The sequence below is a fragment of the Pseudorca crassidens genome, chromosome 13 (genome assembly GCF_039906515.1).
Source record: "Pseudorca crassidens isolate mPseCra1 chromosome 13, mPseCra1.hap1, whole genome shotgun sequence".
In the NCBI taxonomy this organism is placed as follows: domain Eukaryota; kingdom Metazoa; phylum Chordata; class Mammalia; order Artiodactyla; family Delphinidae; genus Pseudorca; species Pseudorca crassidens.
This window is the reverse complement of record NC_090308.1, coordinates 47,277,986-47,292,898: the sequence shown is the minus strand read 5'-3', so window position 1 is coordinate 47,292,898 and position 14,913 is coordinate 47,277,986. Positions and strand designations below refer to the sequence as shown.

At 45.1% G+C, this 14,913-nt stretch overlaps 1 protein-coding gene across 5 annotated transcripts in view; it reads right to left on the bottom strand.

Annotated features, from left to right (window-relative positions):
• Positions 1-14,913, bottom strand: part of FYN (FYN proto-oncogene, Src family tyrosine kinase) — a 209,662-nt gene that overhangs the window by 40,512 nt on the left and 154,237 nt on the right. For 4 of the 5 annotated variants that reach the window (XM_067702330.1, XM_067702327.1, XM_067702326.1 and 1 more), the window contains 3 exons: positions 12,564-12,821; positions 8,938-9,034; positions 2,168-2,266 (listed from right to left, as the gene is read on the bottom strand). In XM_067702330.1, the coding sequence (XP_067558431.1) occupies positions 2,168-2,266; positions 8,938-9,034; positions 12,564-12,810 (443 nt within the window). In that variant the 5' untranslated portion in view covers positions 12,811-12,821. Of the gene's footprint in view, positions 1-2,167; positions 2,267-8,937; positions 9,035-12,563; positions 12,822-13,810; positions 13,901-14,913 lie in introns of those variants that run through there. The other variant, XM_067702329.1, reaches the window with a different exon arrangement.

Below are 14,913 nucleotides of genomic sequence, written 5' to 3'. Positions count from 1 at the left end.
TCCTGTCCAGCAGGGGTGAGGACTTGGATGGATAAAAGGCATCTGCTGCATGGCGGGGCTGTGACCTGCCGCACGTGAGCTCTAGCACAGCTGCAGGGCCAGGTTACTGCGTACGGTCAACCAGCGTAAACACTTAAAAACACTCAGTGTCACAAACGTGTTCATACTCTCCCTGTAATGACACTCCCGTGCCACTTTAGGAGGTATCACATCACAACACCTGCCGACCTTCCTTATTCATCTTCACCTCCCCCTGCACCCTCCAGCCCTAAGCACTGCCTGGCACTTGGGTAACGTTTCTGCACCAGGTGCTGAGTGAGCAGCAGGTGCTCCAAGAGCCCTAGGGAGAACTTGGTGGCATTCCATCGGAATCTGTGCACAGGAACAATTTTTAGAATATTTGACTGTGAAAGGATCCAGTTTCTAAAACGAAATTTCAATTCATTATACTTGTGCATAGCTATTATATGTTCACTATCAAATTCTTTTGTGAATGAAAGAGCTTCCCTGAAGATAAGAAAAGACACGCTGCATGCCAGCTCCTCAGTGACTTTTAAAGGCACAAGATTGCAACAATCCTAACCTAGTGCTAGGTGGTATAAAGGGAATTACACCAATTATTTGTGAGAAATGACTTTCTGGGTTTGTATCAATAACCCAATTAAAATGCAGTGTAAATAGGAAGAGTGATGAAAAGAGAACCACTGGAACAGTGGCGTGTACTAAAAGAATCGTATTTTAAGATAATGGTAATTAATTGCCTATGTAAAACCAAAGGTATTATTTTTAAAATGCTATTTTATTCTTTAAAAACAAAGTACTTAAAAAACCTGACCATTATAAATGTAACTTAAATATACTGTGGGTAGGATCCCAGTTAAGTCAAAGTAATGCTGCATTTTGGTGGTACCTTTTATTCTGAAAGAACACAAAGATGTTTGCAAATCTGCCCTAAAAAAAAGATTCCACACGGATTCCTTTATTCACCGCTGATGAAACACACTCACTGAGGGAAAAAAGGAGCTCAGAACCACTGAGTATTTGAGAGTGGGAAACAAAACAGATCTTCTTAGAGGAAATACAGAGGAATTAAAGACGAGAGAGCAATCCCACTGGGGATCTGGCTGGGGTGTGGAGTCTAATCCTCCCTGCAGTGCTTAAACAAACCAGGGCATATTAAATATCAGAGCCAAAGCTTGGGCTGCGTGGCTGACTTTTCTCAGCTACCTTTCTGGTAAGTCAGGCCTGCCCCACCGAGCAGGAGAGGCAGGTCCTCAAGGTGTCAGGGGGAAGGCCTGGGTCTCATGTTTGGGAGATCCTGTCCCACCTCTTTTCCCCTCGGTTCAGAGGTTAGGGCCGCTACAGGAGCCATTCTGACAGTTCTCCACTTTGGAAGTGCCTGTGAATCCCCACAGGTCAGGAGGAGGAACCATGGCTGTCCCCTCTAGAATTCCCTCAGCCTATCGACCACCTGCCGAAATTGCCATCAGTGAAATCCTTGGGCTGTTAGTCACGATCTACTATGAAAGAAACCACCCGAGACCTCACATCAAAGGAAAGGACCATTTGACATGCATCACCACAGGATTTCCCGAGTGGTAGGATACACTGCATGTGAGTTACTCCTACCTGCGGTGTGGACAGTATGTCTTTTCAGCACCCCTCTAACATTTCTGATTACATCGAGGAGAAAAAGCTCAAATTGATCTTTAACAATTACTTACACCCTCCCCTTTCTCTCTCTCTCCATCCCCCCCCTTCTTCCCACCCCTCTCCTCTTTTCTTCAGCAGACTGCAGGCTTAAATCCTTGGGTTGGCAATAATACATGCTCTAGCTAGAATTTCATCACTTTCTTATGGTTATTTCTATCTATGGCAAGTAATATTGGGTTTTCATTTAAGGTACTAATATAAAGTTTCTTCTCAAAATAAATGTTTGTTTAAAAGTGAGCAGGCTTTAAGAAAACCATTAAGTTAATAAGGGTACAAGTATTATCCAGATGTGGCAAAAACCATGGCATAGAGCCTGGGAGACAAGCACTGCCACATCCTCTCACCCCTTAATCGCTCTAGTGAACTACTTCTCCCACTTACACAATGTTAATGGCACTGATTCAGGGCAACTAACTTTAAAAGCAAGTAGTTAACTGAAAACAACAAAACATACTCTTCTGCCTGGATGGAGTCAACTGGAGCCACATAATTGCTGGGAATGTAACCAGTCTCTCCAGTTGTCAAGGAGCGTGCTTCCCACCAATCTCCTTCCCTGCAGGGAAAAAAGAGAAACGTAAGTGAGTATGTCGACCATTTCAATGTTTTGCAGTCACAGACTCTGTGTTGTAAGAGCATAGGACTATCTCCTAGTCATTCTACTACTAGATTTCTCCAAACTCCGACACAGCCTTCTGTGAGGGTCAAATGGTTACAATCTGTGTCAGCGCAGAGAGGAAGCCAGCTTTGTCTCTCATCTCTTGCCTTATTTATGAATTCAGAATGTAGGACCCTGGCCATGAGGGGGCTCTGGTGGGGGAGAGGGCGTTTTGCTTGTTAAGTGTCTCCAACTTACATAGAGAGGAAGGGAAGGGAAGGGAAGGGAACTCCGCCCCCCCGCCGCCCCCCCCCCGCCTATTTAAGAAAAACATTGTAACAACAAAACTGTAATTATGTGAGGTGACCTATGTATTAACTAATCTTCTTGTAGTAAACATTTCACAATATACGTTTCAATCCATCACATTGTACACCTTAAACTTATACAATGTCATATTTCCAATTATATATCCATAAAGCTGGAAAAAAAAAAAAAGCATGCACTGCTAATCTGGCTAACAGTCTCTATTTCATCCCCTGTCCCGAGGCGACCAACATCCTGGTACCTCTGGAGAGATGCAAGCCGCTGGCTTTAGCATTATTTTGTCAGACATTAAATGATTCAAAAGAAAGAAGGAAAGAAAAAAAGGGAGGGAGGGAGGCAGAGAGAGAGAGACAGACAGACAGACAGAAAGATGGACAGCAGACAGACATTATAGTTGCATATCACCTGAGAAAGGAAGCCTGTTGGGAGGCCCGTTAAGAGATGAATACCTGCCTTGTTTGCTCTCAAGAAAATGGGTAGAAGAATAAAGCGTACAGTAGGTTACGCCTTGCTCAGACACTTTCTCCCTGACGTTATTTCATCAAGTATTGACAGCACTGCTCTGAGTCTGAAGGGTAGGAGAGGAAGGGTGGGTGTAGCTGTGTGCGTGCAAGTGCAGGCAGAGAACGAAAACTCGCTAAGGGGATGAGAGTCTCAGTCCCACCACTTTGTGTAGCCCAGCGTTCCAGCAACAGCATGGGCTCATCTGTGGGGCTCTCAGCGCTGCAGGCAGAAGGATGTGAAAGGGGGGTGAGAATACCACTCTCAGCTTGCAACAGATGAATACATTAAACGGTTAGAGTTCATTTGCTCAGACTCGCATAGCTGCATGTGACAGAGAGCAGGGGAGGAGTGCGTGCCTCTTCCCATCAGCAACGGTTAGCATGTATGTGGGGCTGTAGCTCTGACGCCGACAGTGCTGCAGAGCCCTCCACTGGCCTGCGGTCAGGAGCGCAAGGGGGAAGGGAGGGTGCACTGCCCCTGAGTAGATGGAGACCTCCTAGACTTCTGATCACCAGAAGCCCAGCACCTTCTCTCCTTCCTTTTTTGGTCCTTGAAGGCAACAAGAGAAATCCCAAGCTGTTTTGTTGTTGTGTTTTTTTTTTTAAATCACTTTTTTGCTGGGCTGTGTGTCAAAGCCCTCAGACAGGGAAGACAAATGTTGGCTTTTGGCCCTGGTCAAGATCCTCCCCAGACTGATGCAATTAGGTAGAGGATAACCAGCCTCCATATTAAATGCAAGCCTTACTCCAATGACCCATCCTCTAAAGACTGACTCTGAGCGAGGTGACGATGAGCAATGACTCCATATAGGATTTAACACAGCGATAGACAAATGCGGACGAGCCCACATGTGCTACAGGTGCAGTTGCGGGAAAGCGTCAGGTGGCACGAGTAGCACAGAATAGCTCACAAGGAGACAGGGTGCTGGCAAAGGCTTTAAAACACTTATGTTTCAGTTGGTTTTTCAGTCTTTCTTTTGTTACCCTATTAAATTTAAACAAATCAATCAAAAGAGGGAGATGATTTTCCCCAGAAAGTCTTTTATTAATAACCTTAAATTTAGTTTATGTCCAGATTTTTATTATGAAATAATTTATACGTACCAAAGACCGTATGTACAGATGAACACCTGTGAACCCACCCCCCAACTTAAGAACTAGATCCATCCAGCTGTGTGGAATCTACCCTGTGTTGCTCCCCTATCTTGACCCTCTGCCTTTTAGGTTCAAATCATGAAATTAAAAATGCTAACATTTAAACAGTTTGTATTGGGTTCATTTCTACATCCTCCAAAAGAAATACATGCAGTTATAAGTATATTATCTAAGAACATATGTGGAAGTTTGCTTTTTTCTTTAAACACTGCATGCATTTAAGTAAATTGCTTTCGAGCCATTATCTTCATTTTAATGTGGTGACATTTTTACTGCTCTGAAATTCCACTAGATGGAGACATTTCATCATAAAAAATAACCATACCGATCACCTCCAGCCTTTCTTTTCTTTTTTCTTTTCTTTTCTTTTCTCCCTCCCTCCCTCCCTCCCTCCCTCCCCCTCTCTCTCTCTCTCTCTCACACACACACACACACACACACCCCTGGGAAATCTCCCGAACAGTGAGGAAAATATTAAGTACTCGCAGCAGAGGCTTATTTTTTTTTTACTGCAAGATAACCTTCACTGAGTTAGTTCAAATTGATTTAAATTTTTTTTAAAAAGTCACCTATCAATTTTGGGGTACATGGAAATGTTGTCTGGGGCAGGAAGCCAATGCACTTTGTTGCAGGTTGTGACAGCCCAGTCTTATTCAGGTGACGTGGTATTAATCAAGTTATTTTCATTTCAAATCCAGCATTAACTATCTCATTTTGGTCTTGCCACCTAAATAGTTGAGCACAGATTAGAATCCAACTATCAGACTGTTCGAAAGTCCTGTATCAGGAATTCATGATTTTCTCTTAAGTGACTCCATTAATCTCACAAGGGTTTTCAGTTACTCATGAGAAACTGAGAAAGATAAAATCCTTTTCTCTTTTTTGAGGCCATCCAGGGTCACTTTCTCCATCAAAGGAGCTATGGGGTGACAAGGACACAATGTATTATGTAGTAAAACTCACATATTGTGTCCAGACAGGCTGGTACAGACTCAAGACATCAAAAAAGCCTTTTAAGCAAATGAATAAATCATTTGTTTAATACACTAGGAGCCCAATTCACCTACAAATAAATAATATACTCTATACAATTTATTCACCTTGATTTAGGAAAACAGGATCTTTACTGTGCTACTTTTTCTTTCTTTACTTGAGTTACTAGGAGTAATTAGTATTATTAAAGCTGCATTCCTTGAAACAGTTCTTACAGTCCAGTTATTTCATTAATTCAGAGTTGGTGAGGTTTTTCTTCAACTGCTATCTTGCTCTGATTCGAATATATGATTTAAGCCCTGCCTCTGGTTTAGAAGAGCGTTTAAGTTTCCGTAACTGCTTCCCCTGTGGTTCTAATGTAAACACTTAGTAAAAGAGCCTCTTCCCAATCCCCAGAGTTGCTCAGAGATGGCTTGTGGTCCCAGGAGCTGGGAGTCTGGAGCCCTGATGGAGCCAGGAAGTGACATTTGCAAACAGAAGTCAGCCTTGATCTATGGAGCTGTGGAGCATTATTATAAGTGCTGGATTCTTTCTAAATTTTGTCACTGCCCATCTTACTCTCATAGGGCATATCCATAACAATTTTGTCAAATGTTTACATGGGCTCTAAACCAGATTTCTTCTTATCACAATGAAAAGAACTTTAAAGGAGTCACTACCCTAGGCAGGGAGCACCACTCCATGCTGTGTAAAATGTCTACTACATTTTAGAGTTGCTGTTTCTAGGTGGTACATCGCTAGTCATGAAATGTGAAAACAGGGAATAAAACAGATGAATTCACATATTCAAAATGGGTCAAGTTTAATAATGTCCAAATTCCCTACACTGAGCCCCTACACCAGGTCCACGAAGGACCTCCCATCCCCACGGTGGGAAGCAGTGCCGTCGGCTCCGGGCATGGGCACACGTGCATTACCACGTGGTTTATGCTGCACTGTGAAACACAAAAGCCAGCCCTGTGGCCTCCAGTTCCTGCCTCTTGACAGGGAAAGGAGCAGGCGGACCCACACTAGGAGGTGTGGCAGCTGCCCCAGGGAGAACACAGCCCTGTCCCTCTCTCTTTCAAGGGATGAGAGCCAGGGGCTGGGAGAGGCACGGGCAGGGGCAAGGAGACACATGCCGTCTGGTTCTGTACGATTGCTTTGTTTTTCCTTCATGATTTTCTCTTCCCTGTTATTACCCTTGACTTCAGGATATTGTGTTTGTTACGAAAACCTTATTTCCATGCCATAACCTTGAAAAAGGGCATTTAAATGGCACGTAGGATGAGAAATTCCACTGGCAAGAAGGAATAACATTAAAGGGATAAAAAGCCTTTGTAATATTGTCTTCTAAGAGAAGAGGGTCAGAGGTTCAAAAGCCTTCTGTAAACATTAATGGCCATGCATGTAAATCATGAAACACAGATTGAGGCAGGTCGGGTCTTCCTCGAATGTTTCTCCAAAACTCCAATTGGAAGCCACTCTAGATCCTGTCCAGACTAACAAAGGAAGAAGTCACAAATTTGGTTTGGGCAAGGACCGGCTTTCCAAGTGCCCTGCAACCCAACACGTAAATCCATGTGCAGTGTGGAGAAAACCTAAGAAAAGCCATGTATGGTACCTCCTGCTATTCCTTAATTCTTACCTTTTAGAAGTTACAAGTTGATTGAAAAGTTCTAACCAACCTTGGCATTTAGGAAATACTGCATAAAATTGGGAGGGGAAGGAGGGTGTATTTCAGAATTCAAAGTTAGTAGACTCTGACAAGAAGCATTCATCTGAGCATCAAATTAACAATAAGGAATCATAAATCAGAAGATATCAAAGCCAAATCCCCCCTCCCCCATTTCCCTTCAAACCTTCATGTAACTCCAACAGTTCGGTCCCCTCTGATGTGGGCCTTTCCAACACTGAACCTGACACTTCACTCGGGATGCCATCCCTGCATCCCACCCTTGGCTTTGCCACCTGCTAGCTCTGTGCACCCAGGGAGCTCCCTACCCTGAGCCTCTGGCTCCTCCTATGTCAAAAGATGACTATGAGACACACCTCAGACAGTTGCTGTGGAGAGCAAATGAGAATCTTTGCAGCTTAGCACACGGCTGGCACATAAGGAGCCTTCAGTAAACGGCAGCTCTTTACTATGCTTAAAAAAATTCCTCTGGCTACAGGAGGAGGGCTCATGGGGGGCAGGTAATGTTCTTTTTGATCTGGGTACGTGTTGCACGGGCATGTTTGGTTTGTGTAAATTCCGCAAATGGTACACTTTAAAAAAACTGTGGTAAAATATGTGTAACATAAACATACCACTTTAACTGTTAAGTTAAGCGGCCTTACTGTGCGAGCACCACCCTGCACACTTTTGATCTGTGCACTTGACCATCTGCATTTAAATAAAAAGTTAAAAAAATTCCACCCACCCTCCTGTTCATGATGACAATAATATATTTAAAAATAACCCTGTAACTACGGACATGTGCCTTCTGATGTCTGGAAGAGTCACTGTCCTATTACGGGAGGAATTCCATTCTTGCCCTTGAAAGGTGGTCCTGAGAGCTGGGGGCACCCTAGGGAAGGGGTGGGTTTTACAAGGAGGCAGTTTTCAGGGCCTGAGGCAGTTCCCTGTTCCAAGGACCGCTCCTCTTTCCTGGGATGGGTGGGGTGAGCAGGGCTGCCTCTCACCTGCCCTTGGAAAAGCTGAAGGGCCAGACTTTGGGCCCTTCCACCACCATGAAATCCAGTTTGCTCAGAGAGCAGAGGGCAGAGTAACCCGACGTAGCAGCACTGGAGAACTTCCTGGTGGGCCCTCAGCCGAGAAGTGGCATTCTTCCCCAGCCACTGGGGGGCGCTCACGAGGGAAACTTGAGGTGTTGGGGAGAGGGCCTGACTTGCACACATGGGACACCACCATTTTCTTTGGTGCCTGGATTTTTCTGGAGGGCCCCCATCTGTGCACACTGCCTTAACCTAACAGACATAATATTTAAAAACTATAGGGAAATCTCACCCATATTTACTCTCCCTAAAGGAAGTATTAAATGGAGGATTTCAAAACTGAGTGATTCTCACCCTTGACATGTCCCCATTGCCTGCTTAACTGCTGCTTCTACTGGCCACATTGAAAAGGCATGCTCGTAGGCATTCTCGAGTGGGCAAAACCACTTCCCCTTCCATCTCACAAAGATTTCAGTCACTTGCAAATTTTCATTATGGAAAATGGCTTCCACGGCCTTCGCCAATGGGAATATTTAGCAGTTTTGAAAATGGAACTTGTTGCCAGCCTTACGTGAGGCTAGGGCAACATGTGAAACGTGAAGAAAATCTCCGGGCAGAGAGGCTAATGCGGACAGGCCAGCCTCCTGCCAATCACCTGAAACTAGATTTGTAGAGGGCGAGGCTGGTGCTTTTACAACCTTTAAACCAAAACCAAAACCATCGACTCTGCTTCTATGATATCTTCCAAAAAGCTCCCTGGACACACAGCGCCATAAAATACCGCACTGGTTCATCCACTCTTCTTTCCTCAAGTTAAGTGGCTGAGAATTAATGAACTGATTAGCAAGTGTTCTCTTAGCATTTCAGAGATCTGAAAAGGTGCAGACTGCTAACACAAGAACTGCTGCCCAGTCTGAAAGGCGTGCATGCTTCCCCCTCCCTCTCCAAACTTACGAGCTGTTCAATATTTGAAATTTTTCTCCTTTGTGAAAACTCAGGTCATCTTCCGTCCGTGCTTCATAATCGTACAGGGCCACAAACAGGGTCACTCCTGACAAAAACAAAATCAAAATGGGAGAGACTATTACACCAGGGGAAATTAATTCCAAGAAATTTAAGTCTTCACTAAAACCTCATTCTCAAAATTTACATCTGATCAGTACTGATAACATGATACAGTGTTGTAATTGTGTGAAACTAGAGTCACAAGCTGAATTTATGCCTTGGTCTTTGTAGGGGAAGCATTATTTGATCCAACTAAAACCCAGAGTTGAAGGACTTCTCTCTGTACACTTGGAATGAGTCCTTGGGAAGAGATGGATATTGATATCACGGCCACAACCAAGGGGCAGCAGCAACATTATACTTCAGATTTGCTGGGCTCTGCAGCAATTACAGACGCTCTTTACCCCACACGTCTTCCTCCGTGCAGGAGCCCACATCAGGTCTGGGTAAAACGGACTACGCTTTCCCTCGGCATAACAGGACACGGAATGTAACAGGAAACTCCTTCTGCAGCCCGGGCACTGAGAAGACCCTCTCCGTACATGTTCACCCCATCAGAGGATGTCCTGCCCTTGGCACCTGCCAAGGCCATCAGGACTCCCTCTCTCTGGCTCTCCTTCCACCGTGGACTCACCCCTCCCCGCATGACTTGTCCTCACTCTTCCTCACCTGGCTGACGCGCCACAGAGGCCATTCCTGCCTTGCAGCGGTTTACCATCAACACTGAAGAACGTCCAGTGTTGCATTTGGCCTAGAACTCTGCCTACTATGTGGAGGAAGTCCTAAGCCAGCCCTCAGGGATTTTCACCTCCTGGTATTCAGGCCCTTGTGCAACCCCCTCCCTTTGAGTGTGGCTGAACCCAGTGACTTGCTTCTAACCAGCAGAACATGGCAAAGGTGATGGGATGTCCGTGAATGATTATGCTTCAACTTCAAGAGACGGTGACTTCTGTCTTCCGAGCAGACTGTCGGGATCGCCACTTTGGCTTGATCACTCTGATGAAGCAACCTGCCATGCTGGCGAGGCCACGCGATAAAGAACTGAGGGTGGCCCCTGGCCAACAGCCAACGAGGAGCTGGGTCCTGCCAACACGCCGTGAACTTGGCAGCAGCAGACCCTTCTCGGATGGACGGCGAGAGGACCACAGCCCAGCCAACACACCTTGACTGCAGCCTGTGAGAGACTCTGAAATAGAGGCCCCGGCTGAGTTGTTGCTAGATTTCTGACCCACAGAAACTGTGGGACAGTAAACGTGCATCCTTTTAAAGCTGCGAAGTTTTGTGATTATTTGTTATGCAGCAACTGATAACAAATACATCCCATTTCTCTGCTCTCTGGATTCTCATTTTGATTTCCACACACCCCAAAGTGCCTAATGTGGCTTGAAGAACGCACACCATAGGTTCTGCGCTTCACCAAGCTGCTGTTTTGCTGTGTTGGTAGTTCCAAGGGAACAGATGTGCCTGGGGACTATTCAAGAACTGGAGGGAGAGAGGGGGCTTGACTGTCCACCCCATCCCAAGCGGGACTTCCTGCAGGAGGGATGGCACGCAGAAGGTCTGACCATGCAAAGCAGCAGGGCTCATTTGACAAAATGCAAAACGTTTCGAAGATTTCTTTGAACAATTAGAAAGGAGACTGGCTTAAAACAGAGTGGGAGCCTGTAAGGCCATGCCTATCCTCATTTAATACTCTGTTAACAGATTCCCTTCAGTTCAGAATTTAAAAACAATCCTAAGCTCCACCGTGTGGAAGACAAGGCACAGGAGGACGATACTTCCACTTGCCCACTGTCTCCCTGCATCGCTCACTGGGTGTTTTTATCTTCTAGGGACGGAGGGAAGAGTCAAGTCAGAATCCTGAAATCACTGGGTGTTTTTATCTTCCAGGGACGGAGGGAAGAGTTAAAGGGTGTTTTTATCTTCTAGGGACGGAGGGAAGAGTCAAAGGAGGTCACAGGGATGCACAGGCACTGTTCCTGGCCTTAGAGCACTGAAAGCAACGTTGAGGAGAAAGACGTGCATATATGATAAAGCCAAATAATTCAGGCAGAAAAATCCACCAACATTTGCGAGTATTGTTTTAACTTTCACGTCTCATAAGGGATCGGATGCCCTCTTATACTAACACTGTCCCTGACGGTGTTACAGACCCACACGTTCAAGGCAAGGAGCCCCCTCTAGTGACTTTATGAATGATACCTGCAGACACAGGATTCATATCCAGCATTCACGAGTGAACGCACAAGGTCAGTGCCTGTGTCAGCAGAATTCAGAGTCCGGCTGGCAAAGTACTTGTCTTCTCCCAGCAGGCAAAGGGCACGTGTGCTGGGGGCATTTCTGGCTCCTTTTGTCCTCCAGCATCCTCCAGAGACAGACGTCCCTAGACTGCCTGACGGCCTCTTTCCTTCCGCCCTCCATTCCAGGTGCCTCCCAGGAAGGCTGAGTAAGTGTGCCCAGCCTTCAGTCACCCATGCAAGGCCTGCTTTAAAGGAAAAGCTAGATTCCCCATAACATAAGGGTGAACATAAAATATTTTTTCTACCGAGCAGAGTGTGAAGTGTTGGCAGAACAGAAGTAGTTAATTGCCCACAGCTCTGGGTCAGGTCCCCTTGATATAGCTATACTGTCCCGTTGGGTAGAGAGGGAAGAAAACATCTGCTGAAGCCTTGGTAGTGCCAACTCCCAAGGTAAAAAGGCACAATGGGTTGTTATTTAAGACATCTGCTCCCAGATGAGCTGACAGCATAATGGTTGATGTATATTTTTAAAAACTTTTGTAATAAACAAGACAATTTTGGAACGTATAATGTCAAATATCTAGTTACCATGGTTCACATACTGGGAGAGGCTTTGGAAGACTAAGGATGCATGAGATAACTTACAAATATTTCAGAAAACATATGTCTGAGAACGTAGGCCAGATATTTTACAAAGTTATTAGCTAAGTCAGCAAATGCACATGGCAGTGAAACACAGCCTAGGGAAAGAGAAAGAAACCTAAAAGAAATATGAGAAGATTCCTTAAGGATACATAAGATTTGATTTTAAACTACAAAAGATACATGAAAATACCTGAGGGCTGATAAACTCTGCCATACTGAAGATGATGGGAACATCAGAGAAGGAATCAATGAAGACAAACGGCCAAAAAATAATGTGGCCAAATGGCCTCACCAGCTGGGAAGCGACAGGCAGGCTGGAGGCTAGGCAGCTGAAAGGGCAGCACTATCCTGTAAGTGCTCTTAACCGGGGGATGCGGGGAAGGAGTGCTTTCACATTGGGAGAACTCAAAACATCCATATTCAGATCCAGTCCTGGGACTTCTGCTGGCCTCAAGTGACTCAGCAGCAGGTTGTCTCTCGTAACCCTTGCAGGATTCTCACAGAGCAGCTACTGGGGTCCCCTGCACCACTGTTGCCAGCACCTAGATTTGTCCATCAACCTTCAGCATTTTTAACAGCCCCTTATCTGGTAGTGGCTAGGCAGACAGTGACTAAAAACTTAAATGTTGAATCCTCAAAGGAGCACAAACGTTCAACTGCCAAAAGATTTAAGAGCAGCTTAATCCTGACCTGTTCCTCCTCTCGTTCGCAAGGTCCCAGTATGAGACGAAGAGTTCACACCCCCAAAGACGGTGAGTCCTTGGCCCCCGGCTGCGTGGAAGTTGTTGTAGTTTGGGATGGAGGTCACGCCGAAGCTGGGGTAGTGCTGAGGAGTGGGGTCTGTGCCATAGCGGTACCCGGAGCTCTGGTTCAGGCTGCCATCCCTCTCCTCCGTCAGTTTTGTTGCTTCTTTATCCTTACATTGCACACAGCCCATTATCTAAACTCCTGTTGAAAACAAACAAACAAAAAGAGGCACATGAACTTGGACGCCCCCTAGTGGCTGGGTTGCTTGACTATTAAAGAGGAATCGTTTATAAAGCTCACTGTTGGATATTTCAGGCCTAGAGGGGCATGAAAAGCAGTGGCTACGGTTGACGGCTGGAAGCAATGTCAGTGCCTTTCACTTGACAATCACATTTGTTCCCCAGATGCTCCGGGCAATGGGATCAACACAGAGTACGATGTTCACCATGCAGCATTTTTCCTCGCATGAGGTCTGCACCCTTACACTTCTGTAATATCACACACCTGCCTAAAGAGAGTCCAATAATACTAACTTATGCTTTTCTCTAGTCACCCTAAAAAGTAGTGGAAGCTTTCAAACATGAGTGCATGCAATCCTAGAATAAAAACTTCCATCATGGCAAAGGAAATCTAAAGAACAGGGTGCAGGAGTGTTGGAAAAGCCAGAAGACAGCCCCTGAACAGCTCACTGTACTTCTTCGTTCCTGGGTACCCATTCTTCAGGCACACATTTGGTAAATTTTAAGCAATAAGATGATGGCAAGTATCAAAATTAAGAAATAATTACTGGATGAAAAAAAATACAATTGGCCGAAACTAAGAGGTCTGAGTATATTTGCAGGATGTCACGACAGCCTACAGTAACAACATCATTTAAACCTGCTAATTAACTTTTCAAATTTCCATTAGCTTTTGACATCTTTCAGAAACATTTAAAAACTCATTCCCATGTTCTAGAATTAGTGGTGAATTCAAACTTGAGTCATTGTCACCCCAGCCTCCTTCAAACCAAACCTACTTCTTCTGCGCTGGTCTCAGTAAATGGTACCACCAAGGTGCTCAAGTCAGAATCCTGAAGCACATCCTTGCTGGCTCCTCTGTGCTTACTCTTCAATCTTCCCGTCTCACACTCTGCTATCCAAACTTGCCTAACTTCTCAGTTCGTCAAAGGTTCTATTTTTCCCACTCACCTTTCGTCTTTGGAACATGGCTTTGAACACTTTTTGCCCCCTCCTCTTTGATACACAATATATCCTTCATGTCTCAGTCAAGACACCACTTCCTCTGCAAAGCCTTCTCTGATTTCCCTGCCATCCCCCAGGCTGGGGCGGTGCTCTTCCTAAGTGCTCCCATGATATCTTGACTTCCCTCATTACGGCATCTATTGCGCCATATTAAAACATGGCCTGTCCACTTGTCTCATTGCTCAATAGACTGCGAGTTCCAGGAAAGCAGGGCTCTGTCCGTTTTTGTCATAGCTATATAGCCAATGCCTGGCACATAGCAGGTGCTCAATAAAGAGCAATTGAATGAGTGAAGATTCTCTAGCCCACTGTTTCTCTTTCACCCTTTCTTTCTCTCTGCATCAAGGCCAGCTCTTCTTCCAATAATTTTTATCAGTAGTGTGCCCTGTGTTTTGAATCTATTGGCATGTGTGAGAAGTGAAGAAGATTCAGAAATGGAAGGTGAGTTGGTTAAATGACCCCACTTTGGACTGCAATGTCCTGTAATACCCTGTCCAGCTGACAGCAGGGAGGTAGGACATGCAATGGATGTCCCTGCCAAAATTCTGAAAAGTGGCCCATTTGGGACCAAAGAACCAAATAAGAAATACATGACATCATGTGTGATTACATGTATTCACTGGGGAGAACACAGCTGGTACAAGATGGGAAGGGACTTGAGGTGGTGAAGGGAAATGAAAAGAGCCAGTTTCTCTATGTATCTTGCAAACCAAAATGGGGTTGCCACATCAGATACGGAGACTCTTGGGAGGTACTGTTCAGAGCACTGCTTTCCTGCTGGCCGGGGTCATGGAAGCAATATCAGACTGTTTAAAGCCCTCTCACATTACATGTTTCAATAAATACTTACTGAATTTAATCTCGTTAGCTGAGAATGGAAATGTTTGGAAACGAGCCGCCTGCTGCTTGAGCTGAGCTCACCAAATCTGGAACACATTTACGCGTAAATCATTCCAGATTAACTTACAGTGTACTGTGTCCAACATGCTCTCTAACTTACGGTAAATGAATATGATTTTAACAAGTTTCCAATAGGAAATGCAAAATAT